General features: G+C 46.5%; 1 protein-coding gene across 3 annotated transcripts in view; it reads right to left on the reverse strand.

Annotated features, from left to right (window-relative positions):
- Smarcal1 (SWI/SNF related, matrix associated, actin dependent regulator of chromatin, subfamily a like 1) overlaps positions 1–13124 on the reverse strand; it is a 62380-nt gene extending 49256 nt beyond the window's left edge. For 2 of the 3 annotated variants that reach the window (XM_045148230.1, XM_004662848.2), the window contains exons 1-5: positions 12958–13124; positions 11765–11801; positions 9327–9823; positions 8441–8491; positions 2711–2917 (exon numbers count right to left, since the gene is read on the reverse strand). In XM_045148230.1, the coding sequence (XP_045004165.1) occupies positions 2711–2917; positions 8441–8491; positions 9327–9765 (697 nt within the window). In that variant the 5' untranslated portion in view covers positions 9766–9823; positions 11765–11801; positions 12958–13124. Of the gene's footprint in view, positions 1–2710; positions 2918–8440; positions 8492–9326; positions 9824–11764; positions 11802–12957 lie in introns of those variants that run through there. The other variant, XM_045148231.1, reaches the window with a different exon arrangement.
- Between the last annotated feature and the right edge of the window lie 429 nt (positions 13125–13553).

Here is a 13553-nt window from a genome sequence, read left to right on the forward strand (position 1 = left end):
GCATGCACCCCCTTGTGCATCTGGCTTATGTGGGTCCTGGGGAATCAAACCTGGATCCTTAAGCTTCATAGGCAAACACCTCAACCACTAAGCCATTTCCCCAGACCAGCTTCCACATTTTGAAAATGAAGAGAATAGGGTTATTGTGAAGATTGCATGACATTTAAATGTAAGATGGTTGTCACGGAACGTCTGGGAAGCAATGAGCAATCTTATTTTATTTTTATTTATTTATTTATTTATTTTTTTTTTTTGAGGTAGGGTTTCACTCTAGCTCAGGCTGACCTATAGTCCCAGGGTAGCCTCAAACTCATCCTACCTCTGCCTCCCAAGTGCTGGGATTAAAGGCATGCACCACCATGCCTGGTTGACAATGAGCATTTTAGAAAAAGTGGTTCTTATGAATTACTGCTGCTGTTATTATCACGTCATCTGCTAACTAGTGTAGAGTAGCAAAAATGACATGCAGCATTAACTGGGAAGAGTGAGTCTCTACTAGCCACCGGCAGATAGCTAGGGTTTTTCTAGTCATCTGCCCTATGAGACAATCAAGAGAGCTTGGATGTGGTAAATGCTTTCTGCATCACAAAGATCAATTCTTTGCCACGAGGTTATTCTGAAAGCACAGTAGTCAAAAAAAAAAAACAAAAAAACAAAAAAAAAAACCCACCATGGCCATAGTGGGTGAATTCCAGAAAAAGGTGGCAAAGTTTGGGGTGTCACTGATGGGAGGACCGGACACAGACAATTTTACACCTAAGCCAGGAAGCCTCTTCTCGGGCACAGCTTGTTCTGACGGCGGCAGGTGGTCCCTGAGTAACAGCTATGGCAAGGATCGGGTCAGGTTTTCTGGAAGCGAGGGGGTGGGCACAGTCTGATGGCGACTCTTGGCCATATTCTCTCCACCAACAGCAGAGCAGGTCAGCAGTGTGATTGACAAGGCTGGCAACAGACACAAACCATGATGCCTGCCTTTCAAGGGCCCTCCCAGGATGGAGCCGAACATCTGAGGGGACCTCGTGTGAGCAGCACCTCTCATGACCAGATGGCCTTGTCCACCTCACCCACCCCTGCTCAGCCGCCTGTGCTCCTCAGGTGGGGCTCACCTGGCTAAGGGACAATGATTCAGGGGCAGTACCCTCTGCCCGGAGCAGCCCAGGTCAGGATGAACGCTCTCAGAACAGGTGACTGTGGTGGCATCTTCTGTGGCCTTGCCTGCATGAAGGTCACGGAGGCGTGCTATTTTACAGGTTGGCTTACCTGCCTAAGGAAAAGACTAAAACCCTTTTAAGAATGGGAAACCACCGAGCTGGGGAGATGGCTCAGTGAGAAAAAGCTCCTGCCACACAACTCTGAGTACCTGAGTTCAGGTCCCCAGGCCCCACCAAAAAAGCCAAAAGCTTCCTGGAAGCTTGCAAGTGGAGCACTGAACAAGAGATCCTGCCTCATGAAGTGGAAGGCAAGGAGTCACTTACTGATTTGCTAAAAGAAAATAGAATGAAAACATACGATTCATGAGAGTATAATGTCGACTATAACCCAAGCCAGCCTAGAATACACTAGGTAACCCAGACTGGCCTCAAACTGACAGTTCTCTCGCGCTAGCATTCCACATGCTGCAATTACAGCCGTTAGGCCACCAGGCCTGACTTTCACATCGTTTTTGCGCAGCCATCATGGAGTCCAGATTCCAGGGGACTGTGCCTCTGTTCTGACCAGGCAGCTCTGAAAGAACCTCCCAGAAGAATAAAGCAAAACTGCTTTTCTTTGGCCAGTGGTTTTGTAAAAAATACTGTAATCCCAGCATTCATGAGGCTGAGGCAGGAGGACTGCTGTTAGTTTAATTTTTATTTATTTGACAGAGAGAGAGAGGGAAAGAGAAAAAGAGAGAGAGAGAGAGAATATGGGCAAGCCAGGGCCTCCAGCCACTGCAAACGAACTCCAGACACATGCACCCCCTTGTGCATCTGGCTTACGTGGGCCCTGGGGAATCGAACCTGAGTCCTTTGGCTTTGCAGGCAAATGCCTTAACCACTAAGCCATCCCTCCAGCCCTGGCCAGTGGTTTTAAATGCTGGATAATTATTGGGCTCAGATGAAGACTTAAAAATACCAGCACCCAGGCCTCTGCCCAGCATCTGGGGGGCAGGGGGAGGACGCAGCCGGGCACCAATGAAGCCGGGGAGCGGCCCGGGTGCAGGCCCAGGCGAGCTCTGAGACCAAACAACGGTGGCGCTGCAGCAGCCGCTCGTGGAAAACACTTTCTTTTTCTGCCCTGCCTCGGGGCTACGACATTGGAAACTGGGGCCCAGCCACCAGCCCCCTCCCCACCCAGGTGTTTCCCCTGCACACTCAAGTTTGCAATACACTGCTGTGAGGGTACAAAAAGGCATTTATATCTATAGCAAATAGTGTGCTCTGTTTGGCTAAGGGTAAAATAAAAACAGATGGTTTCAAATAGCTGAAGCGGCTTTTCCTTCCTGACCAGGTGGCAGGGAAAGCTGTAGGTTTCTCTTGGTGAGGCTTCAGGGAGGAAACACCCCCAGGATATGTTGGCTCCCTGGGACAGCTAAGGTGACATTGCTCTACAGTACCAGCAGCAGGCTGGAAAGCTCCAGCAAGCAAGTCCGCTGTGAACACTCAAAGACAGAAACACTGCAGAGATCCCAGACCGCAGAAGGCGTCCTGGGAATCACAGACCCAATACTTGCCGTACATCCTGGAATCCATCTGTTTAAACAGCTCGATCAGCTCCTGTGAGTAGCCGATGTCAACCTCGAAGCGAGCACGCGAGATGAGTATGCATCTGCCTTTGACAAAGGCCAGGGACGGCGCGACAGGAAGGCTGGCCTGTCCCCCGCCGCTGACGCCTTCCAATGGCTCCAGAGAGACTGTGGAGAGGCGCTGGGTCGCTTTCACTGCGAAAAGAAGAGGAAAGAGCAGAACGATGGCAGTGACAAGGTGAATGACTCTGGAACGCTCAGGACGGCAAAATCAAGACAAAGTCAGAAGAGTCAGACAACAAAGGGGGTTGCGCGGTGCAAATGTCCTGTGGCTGGGGCTGGGGCACTTCTACATTTCCTGGGTGTGCTGGGAGGGGGCATGCCCCTGTGGTCCCAGTTACTCGGGAGACCAAGGCAGGATGGCTTAATCCCAGGAACTGGAAGCTAACTTGGACAACATAGTAAGACCCCTATATCCACAAATAGATGTCAAGTTCTCTGTTCCTTAAGTCTTCCTAATTAAAAATGAGCTTTTAGAAATGGAAAAGAAAGATTAAGCTGACCTTGGTTCATGAACTTCCTAGGTAATTGTTGGAAACACTGCTGAAAGTCAACACAACACAAACCCCCATCTCACCTACGTCCAGGCCGCTTCTCTGCCAATGGCTCAGAGAATGAGAGGATGGGAAATAGGACTGACAAGCCACAAAACACATGGTTTCCCACATTATTTTAGCCACCACTGCTGCATGTTATGGATGTGACTACATACAACTAAACTGTCAACGAACAAGCAAACAAGCACCCACACACTTATTAGAAAGGCAAAACTTCCAAGTAAAGGTACTTCAAGAAATGTAAAGCTCATGCTTAAAATATTAGTAAGAACACACACAAAAAGGACAGATGCAGCCAATTAAAATCATAGGAAATATCTAGGGAAATATGTCAGAAATGAAAAGCTATTTTTTTTACTTTCAAAAAGTTGCAGGACAAAAATCCAGACAGACATTTATACTAGTTGGGGATAAGACCTTTTGGAAAAACTTAGTGATTCTATACGTAAACTTGTGCACAGGTGTTCCTTACAGCTCACAACCAGAAAGCTGGAAGCAAATTAAGCAGTAAGAAAAAGACCTAAGCCAACTTTAGCATGTTCACACAATGGAATGTTATGCAGACATTCATTTTTTTCTTTCAGTAAAAGGCACAATTATGAAAACTAAACTATGTGAATTAAATAACATAAATTCATTTTTTGTTGTTGTTGTTTTTACGAGGTAGGGTCTCACAATAATCCAGGCTGACCTGGAACTCACTATGTATTCTCATGGTGACCTCAAACTCACGGAGATCCTTCTACCTCTGCCTCCCGAGTGCTGGGATTAAAGGTATGCGCCACCATGCCCGACCCATAAATTCATTTTTGAGAGTCATGATGGTCCATTATAATAACAGCCATCCACATTTTCATTACTCAGAATTAACTGCTAATATTTATTAAAATAAAAAATATTAGCCAGGCATGGTGGCCCATTCTTTTAATCCCAGCACTCAGAACGCAGTGGTAGGAAGATCACTGTGAGTTAAAGGCCAGCCTGGGAGACAAAGTGAGTTCTAGGTCAGCCTGGGCTAGAGTGAGATCCTACCTCAAAACCAATAAAGTTTATGCTAAAACAGTGAATCAAAACAGCAAGATACAAATTATATATGTGACACAGATGATCTTTATATGGTATACTGATAAATATACATATATATATGTGGCTGGAGAGATAGCCCAGAAGTTAAGGCACTTGCCTAAAAAGCCTAATGACCCAGGTTCAATTCCCCAGTATCCATGTAATGTCAGATGCACAAAGTGGTACATGCATCTGGAGTTCATTTGTAGTGGCTAGAGGCCCTGGTGCACCCACTCTCTCTCTGTGTCTGTCTGTGTGTCTCTCTCATTGAAAATAAATAAATAAAATATACATAACTAGTCTGAGACTGTAGCTTAGTGGAAAAGTGCTTACCTAGAATGTGCAAGGCCCTGGGTTGATTTAATCCCCAGAACTAGAAGAAAAAAGTATAATCTATTATTATTATTATTGTTTTTTTAAAAAGCATGAAAAAAAACACAAAAATGATGAGCCTATATAAAATGTGACAATACAAGGACGCAGCCAGGCACAGTAGCGTACGTGTTTAATCCTAACCCTTGGGAAGCCGAGGTAGGAGGATATCCATGAGTTCAAGGCCAGCTGGGCCAGCCTGAGCTGCAGAGTAAGTTCTGGGTCAGCCTAAGCTAGTGTGAGACCCTGGCTTGAAAACAAAACAACATGCACGGATGGAGGTGGGGTGACGGCTCAGCAGCTAAGAGCACTTGTGGTGCAAGTCTGATCTGTTCTGCGGATGATTCCCCAGCACCCACGTGAGCAGCTGCATATGGCTGTGCACCCTTGTAAACCTAGTCTTGTGAGGAGCAAAGCCCAAAGAATAGCTGGGGTTTGTAGATCAGCAAATCTGACTGGAGAAAAAACAAACAAAAACCCATCAGCTCTGGATTCAGTGAGAGCCTCCACCTCAAGGAAGCAAGAAGGATAAAGCACACCCGGCAATCGTCTTTGGCCTCTGCATACATGTGCATGGGGTACGCACATTTGCACCGCACACATCCATACCTTCCACCACACACGCTACACACATGAATAGATAGATAGCCTGGCGTGGCGCATGCCTTTAATCCCAGCAATCAGGAGGCAGAGGCAGGAGGATGGCTGTGAGTATTCAAGGCTAGCCGGGAACTACAGCCACTTTCATGTTAGCCTGGGCTAGAGAGAGACCCTACCTCAAAAGAAAAAACAAAAAAACAAGTAAACAAACAAGTAAGTAAGCAAGGACAAACTCACAGATCCCAAATTGCTTTAGGAAATTTCAAGGTGCACAGAAGACCCAAATACTTTAGTAAACTTCAGCAAAAAAAAAAAAAAAAAAAAAAAAAAAAAGCCACATGGAGAATTCTGTGTCCAATAAGCACTGAAGCACTGTGTTGAAAAAAAAAAAATAGAGCATTATAAAAAGTCATCACACCTAAGAGAAAACCTAATAAATCTTCAAAAGCATAATCCATCTAAGGTCACCAAGCACTGTGCTCGGAAATCAGGAGTGAAGATAAGACACTGTAAACAAAACCGCTTCCCTAGACATCACGGGTTCCAACACAGCAATGACAACCAGGTGTCGAACCCTTCGATCTAAACCCACCACACTGGACCTCCTCTTTCCAACACTGAATGGCTGGATTAAAACCAAGCTTCCCACAAAGGTTGCCAGCGACGTCATGGGCTGAATTATGTCCCTCCAAACGTCCGATGTGGTAGTTGTAACTCCCAGTACTTGAGAATGTGACTGTAAGACAGCACATTTCAAGTTAAATTTCATCAAGGCAGGCCCCAAGCCCAGATGGCAGGTGACTTTATGAAATCAGAGATACTAGAGACTCGTGTGCTTCAGAGGAAGACATGGGAGGCCTCAGAGAGAAGGTTACCACCCGCAAGCGCCTGCCCGCGCTTTGACCTTGGACTTCTTTCCTCCGTGACTGAGCGACTGTGTTTGTTGCGCATGCCCCACCCTGGGCCTTGACAGCCCGGGACAGTGATGTGCGGGCACATCAAGGAGCAAGAACCCCCAGTGCTGCATATTCACGAAGCAAAGACCAAGAACAGAAGCAGGAAGTTCTGCATGCGCTGGCCACTGCCAGCCTGGGAGCTGTATGGTGCCCAGAGAATTGACGTCATACCCCACATCTTCAGAGCAGTGACCAGGGCATGTATCTGCATTTTTTTTTTTTTTTTTTTGGTTTTTCGAGGTAGGGTCTCACTCTAGCCCAGGCTGACCTGGAATTCACTATGGAGTCTCAGGGTGGCCTCGAACTCATGGCGATACTCCTACCTCTGCCTCCCGAGTGCTGGGATTAAAGGCGTGCGCCACCACACCTGCTATGTATCTGCATCTTCACTCATTTTGACAGAAGCAGGTGTGGACATGGCTGCCGGGACGGATGAGCAGAATGGGAAATGAGAAAACCCAAGGCCATCTCCTTGACAGAGGTGTAGGATCCACACACCAAGACAAGGGGAAAAAGCGCTGATGCACACCAGTCAACAAAAAAGCTCAGCAGAGGGCTGGAGGGATGGCTTAGTGGTTAAAGCATTTGCTTACAAAGCCAAAGGACCCAGGTTCAATTCCCCAGGACCCACGTTAGTCAAGATGCACAGGGGCGTGCATGCGTCTGGAGTTCTTTTGAAGTTGCTGGAGGCCCTGGTGCACTCACTCATTCTCTCTCTCTTTCCCCCACCCCTTCTCTGTCAAATAAATAAATAAATAAAAATAAAAAATATATTTTTAAAAATCTCAGAAGATAGTTACCTACCCAGGGCTGATAAAGACCAGTTTGGGCACAGGCTGAGCCTGCATGGACGACCCTTTCCTGCGCTCTAAAGTTCACTAGCCACACAGTGTACTATCTGCTCAATTGCGATGTCCCAGGAGCAAAGCCTGGCACAGCTGCCTGGCACTCCTGGAGCTGGCTCAGCTGAGGAGGAAAATGCAACACTGTGGTTTGAATCCCACCTGTCTAACTTGCGGGCTGTGTGGCCCTGTGGCAGTCACTTATCCTCTCTAGGGCTCAATAGTTGTTATAGTTATTAATGTTTGTATGTATGTAAATACAGGGATGAGGAAGTGACGACGGGCTATGAAACTAGATCCCTGACCACAAGAGAGGAACAAGAGGTGTAGAGATGAGGGGCAAAGGACGCATGGGACATGAAAGCAGAACGGAGGCTATGGTAAGGGGAGGGCATAAGAAGGGGAGGAAACAAAAACAAATTTTGTTTGAAAGAAAGCTACAAATGACACCCAAGTCTTTGCATGCTAAAACTTATATAGTCAGCTCAACATTATGGTATAAATATTTAAGAACTGTTGGAGCAGTGCATCCGCTTTCAATCAGATCATAATTAGCATCATGAGAAAATAATTTGAAGTAGAATACTTTTTTTTTTTTTGAGGTAAGGTCTCACTCTAGCCCAGGCTGACCTGAAATTCACTATGTAGTCTCAGGGTGGCCTCGAACTCATGGATATCCTCCTACCTCTGCCTCCTGAATGCTGGGATTAAAGGCATGTGCCACCACGCCTGGCTTAGAATACATTCCTTAATAAAAACTTTGAGGGCTGGAGAGATGGCTTAGCGGTTAAGCGCTTGCCTGTGAAGCCTAAGGACCCCAGTTCGAGGCTCGGTTCCCCAGGTCCCACGTTAGCCAGATGCACAAGGGGGCGCACGCGTCTGGAGTTCGTTTGCAGAGGCTGGAAGCCCTGGCGCGCCCATTCTCACTCTCTCCCTCTATCTGTCTTTCTCTCTGTGTCTGTCGCTCTCAAATAAATAAAATAATTAAAAAAAAAAAAACTTTGAGTAAAATTTAAAAACAGAAATAAAAGTATTAATATAACCCAGGGGCTGAGAATAGCCCAGTTGCATAGGAGAAAGCATTAGCTGCTAGCTCCTGCTAAACTAACCGAGGGCCTCTGCACAAGCTGCCTCATGACACTGGGTGGCTCGGAGATGGCATCCTGAATGTTTCCATACCTATAAGGCCACAGACGCCAGCTCTGCTATTACAGAGACATGTTTCACGGCAGTCTCTTCACGGGGGACGGGAATGTGTCTACTTACTCAAGGCACTGTAGTCAGTCATGCTGAAGTCCCACATCTTGGTGGAAGGGTCTGAAATAAAACAGAAGGCTGAGGAGTCTTAATTTGTACAAAGGCAACAATAAAAGCTTACTTCCTGAATGACTGGATAGATGCCAAATTCAAAACAGTCGACTAGAAAACTCCCACTGATTCACAGAATCCCTGTTGAAGTCAGACAGCAAGTACAGACTGTCCTTTGGTCTCACACGGTAGATATCAACTCGGGCCCTGGGAAGCTATGGGCCTTACCTAAGCAGGGTGAGGCAGCCCTCAGGCTCTGGGTGATGGGATGCAGTGCCTCTGAGGAATGGCAGGGCTAGCCACGTCCAGCTTTCCCGTCCACCCCGACCAACCCAAGCATGTTACTTAACTATGGTGAGCCAATTCCATTGCTTAAAAAGTTGAAAACTCGTCTACATATTTCAAGCCACTGTTTTTAGGCTCCAATGCCACAACACATACAAAACACATGGACTCTCAGCAAATGCTCTCCCTGTGGTCATGCGGTAGCTCCTAAGTTTGGTAGCTGTTTGAGGCACTATTATAAAGGAAAACATCAGTTATATAGAAAAAAATTAATACATAGATAGACAGAATGGGTTAGTGTTTTCTTTTTTGTATTATTTTTTTATTTTTCGAGGTAGGGTCTCACTCTAGCCCAGGCTGACCTGGAACTCACTATGGAGTCTCAGGGTGGCCTTGAACTCACAGCGATCCTCCTACCTCTGCCTCCCGAGTGCTGGGATGAAAGGCGTGCGCCACCACGTCCGGCTAGTGTTTTCTTTTAATATGTATGAGAAATCTTGAGATCAGAAGACTCCAAAAGTAGAAAATAAAAACATCCGCAGAACAAAAGCTTCATTACCGTAACTTCGGCTGGGCAGGCTCTTAAACACCGCAATGAGCTCTTCATTGTAGCCAATCTTTACCTGGAAACGATCCCCATTCCTTATGCACTTCCCCTTCTGACAGCTTACTTTGGGGAGAGAGGTCCCCAGTTTCTGTGGGAGTCTTCCTTCTGTCTTAGGTGTCACACCCCCTGAGCCATGGATGTGAGAAATGCTCTGCCCCGAGGTGGAGGGTTTCTCTGTCTTGTCCTTTGACTCAGGACTCCTTGGAGGTTGTCCAGAGGAAGAAGCTGGTTTGTCCTGGGAACTCTTTGCTTCGGTCAAAGGTCCACGAGTTACGTTAGCAACGGTGCTGTGAGGCTCGTCTGCCAGAAACTTCTCTGCTCTACGAGCCAGAGCCTTTTGTCGATTCTCTTCAATCTTTCTCCTCTGCTCTTCTGTAAGCGGCAAAGACATTTTACCAGGGAAAGGTTTGTGCAGGAACGTCAGCCTTTAGTTAGGAAGTTGGCAACAGCTGTGAAAGGTGAACAGACTGAAATAAACATCAAATTCACCATCTCCTACTTTGATTTTTAACAAGCATTAGTCACAGGAAATGCAGGGCAACAACTTAAGGGCATACTAAAATTTATTTTATATTTTTTTAAAAAAATCCACATGTAGGGCTGGAGAGATGGCTTAGTAGTTAAGGTGATTTCCTGTGAAGCCTAAGGACCCATGTCCAGATCCCATGTAAACCAGATACACAAAGGTGAGGCAAGTGCAAGGTCACACATGCCCACTAGGTGGCGCAAGCACCTGGAGTTCAATTGAAATGGCTGAGGCCCTGGCTCACCGATTCTCTTTCTAAAAAAATAAAAAATAAAAATAAATTTAAAATGTGCACATAGAGGGATGTGGAATGGACTATAGGAATGAAATGTGGGAAAGAACTGTGGGAGTATTTCTTACAGACCTTACCAAAAAACTTTTCTGAAAATACTGATGAGATGCTTTTTCTGCTAAGTTCCTGACCTGTAACTTGCCCTGAAGTTCATCTTTCCACCATCTAATCCACCTGCTTAAAGCAATGTGACTAGGTTTCCTCTGCCTTGGCGTACCTTCGGCCTGGGCAGCACAGGTGACCAATACTGACAAAGCGTGTTTAGAGATGCCAATGGAGCTTAACGCTGTGCTCTTTGCCCACTTTCCTCAGGGGCCTGGTTAAATAAACACGCGTGGGCTGGAGAGATGGCTTAGCGGTTAAGCGCTTGCCGGTGAAGCCTAAGGACCCCGGTTCGAGGCTCGGTTCCCCAGGTCCCACGTTAGCCAGATGCACAAGGGGCGCACGCGTCTGGAGTTCGTTTGCAGAGGCTGGAAGCCCTGGCGCGCCCATTCTCTCTCTCTCCCTCTATCTGTCTTTCTCTCTGTGTCTCTCGCTCTCAAATAAATTAAAAAATAAAAATAAAAAATAAACACACGTGTGTGAAAAGTGCTAGCCACAGCATTGAAGAGGATGCAGTCAGTAATGAATTTCCCACAGAACTGCCACAGATCTGTTAACAACATGTGACTTAGTGTAACTACATTTGTGAACAGTGTGTGTGTGTGTGTGTGTGCGCGCGTGCGTGTGTGTTTTCTGGATCAGCGGAGTCCAGCAGGTGATACCCCAAGTCTCTTCTTTTAACAAATGTTTACGGAATTCAAAGTCAAAAGTCCCATTGCCTTGCAATGCTCAACCTGTTCATATGTTACTGTTCTTTGGCTGCTCAATAAAAACAACGATGAGTGGTCGTGAGCAGAAGCTGCAGCCACAGAAACATCAGGGCAGTGGCGATGGAAGAAGCAGTGGGTTTACCCTTGGCTTCAATGACTCCAAGGATCAGTTTCTTTTCCCTCAGGCTAGGCTCCTAGATGCAGCTAGCCCACTCCTGGGCAATCAAATCCAAGAGTTAGCTTCTATAACTGCAGGGCTGTGTCCCTCAAATGGGCACAGGGATAGCAAGTGGAATATGCTAAAACAGTGATTCTGATTTTTTAAAATATTATTTATTTGACAGAGAAAGAGGGAGAGAGAGGGAGAGAATGGACATGCCAGGGCCTTCAGCCACCTGAGTGCACCACCTTGTGCATCCGGTTAACATAGGTCCTGGAGAATTGAAGCTGGGTCCTTTACTTTGCAGGCAAATACCTTAACCACTAAGCCATCCCTCCAGCCCTGAGCCTGTTTTTTTTGTTTTTTTGTTTTTTTGGTGGTGGTTGTTTGTTTTTTTAAAGCATAAAGCAAAATCTAAAATGCCATTTCAACTGGAATATTTCTCTCCTTCCCATCCTCCAGCCAAGACAAGTTATCAGATCAAAAAAAAAAAAAAAAAAAATTTAGTGTGTAACCTCAATGCATCTGAAAAAGAGGAAAGTGACATTATAACTAGAAAAGACAATGGATTAGACAGAAATAGACCAACTAACCACATACCATGGCCTGATTGTTTCTGGAATAGCTTGTTTCCAACCTGGAAGAAGAGTGAGAAAAATAATTATTAGCCTTACACAGACTGCACATTCAATTCTTCCTTTGATTTCATTCCAGGTTTGTTAGTCTGCATGTGACCTTAGTGCCTATCTGACTTACAAAATGCAACTGCCAGGTGGCTCTTGGAAAAGGGATGGAGGAGTAATGCTCATTGTACATTCCAGATGCTACATAAAGAAGTAAAGGGTAAAAATACAGATGTCATCTCCCCAGACATAAATAACTACTGTTCATTTGCAATGTGGTACAGTTCTAAGACTTTTCCATCACATCATTGGGAGATATAGGTATTTAATACAAAACAATAAGCTTTATTTTGTATTGATTTAAACTTTCCCAGATATTTTTCTGATGGACCATTTTTACAACATTCTAGAACCAAGAGGTGGGGCACCAATTTCTCTGGCTAAGCCTTCATCAAATGTACACCACATTGGGCTTGTGAGATGGCTTAGTGGTTAAGGTGCTTGCCTGCGAAGCCAAAGGATCCAGGTTTGATTACCCAGGACCCACGTAAGCCAGATGCACAAGGTGGTACATGCATCTGGAGTTCGTTTGCCGTGGCTGGTGCACCCATTCTGTCTCTCTCTGTGTCTCTCTCTCTGTCTCTCTCTGCCTCTTTCTCTAAAATAAATAAATAGTTTTTCTTTTTTTAAAGTATGCCACGTAATCCTTATGATGATAACATAGAGGCACTCCAGCTGCACCGTCAGGACTCTTGAGAGGACTGGTGGGGTCAAAGATTTCCTTCCCTGCCAGGGGTCCTTTTGGAGCACCTCCATATACCTGGGATCTACCCTGGGAGGCGTGACCAGCCTGCCGCAGGAGACTGCAAGCAGGAGACTGCAAGCAGACGCACTCAGCCTTCCAGGCTGACACTCTACCTAACTTGCCGGCCAGGCTCGGTGAGCCGAGTGGGAGGCGAGGCCATCGGGGAGAAGTCCCACGGATCGGCCCTAAACCGCAGAGCCACCGCACCCTGTTTGGTGTGCTGGGCTCTGGGATCCACGCCGGTTCGCGGGCCACGCCCCACTGGGTCCCCGTAACTTCCACTTGGACTCTCCCTTCTTCCCCGTCCCTCTCCAGGCTTGCATGTGGTTTCGCCTGCCTCCTTCCTCCCAAATCCACTTTCTCACCTGATGAGGCCTGCAAGGCGACGCGCCTTCCCTGAAGACCCCACGCGCGGGCGCGAACCCTCAGCCCTCCCCAGCCACGTTAATCCACCTGGCGGGACCCTGAAGGGCGACGGGAACTCCGGCGCTGGGACTCTTCAACCCCTTACGGCAGCGGCCTGGCCGGGAGAGACCGGTCTCAGCTAAACTACACTTCCCAGGGGCCAATGCGCCAACGCGGGCCGTTTAGGTGTTTTTTTTTTATTTCCGTCTTATACTTAGAGCGACAACCGCCGGCTGCAAAGCCTGCTGGGACTTGTAGTTTCAGCGAAGAGCCAGGAGAGAATTCAAGTGGGCTCAGCGTCGGAGCGGAGCGGAGGTGGTGGTGCATCCTGGGAGCTGAGCATCTCCGTTCTCCTCGCAGACTTAATTAAACTTTCTCTTGTGCTGAGGGTTCTAAAACTAGAGTTTTGGTGTTGGACCTCTGTCCAACAGGAATCACGGACAGCTAGGATGATTTTGTAGTTCCTTTAAAATTATATATATAATATATGTTATATATATATAATATATATTATATTTATTATATATAATATATTGCATATAATATATAATTATAT

This window comes from Jaculus jaculus, chromosome 4 (genome assembly GCF_020740685.1).
Source record: "Jaculus jaculus isolate mJacJac1 chromosome 4, mJacJac1.mat.Y.cur, whole genome shotgun sequence".
NCBI lineage: Eukaryota > Metazoa > Chordata > Mammalia > Rodentia > Dipodidae > Jaculus > Jaculus jaculus.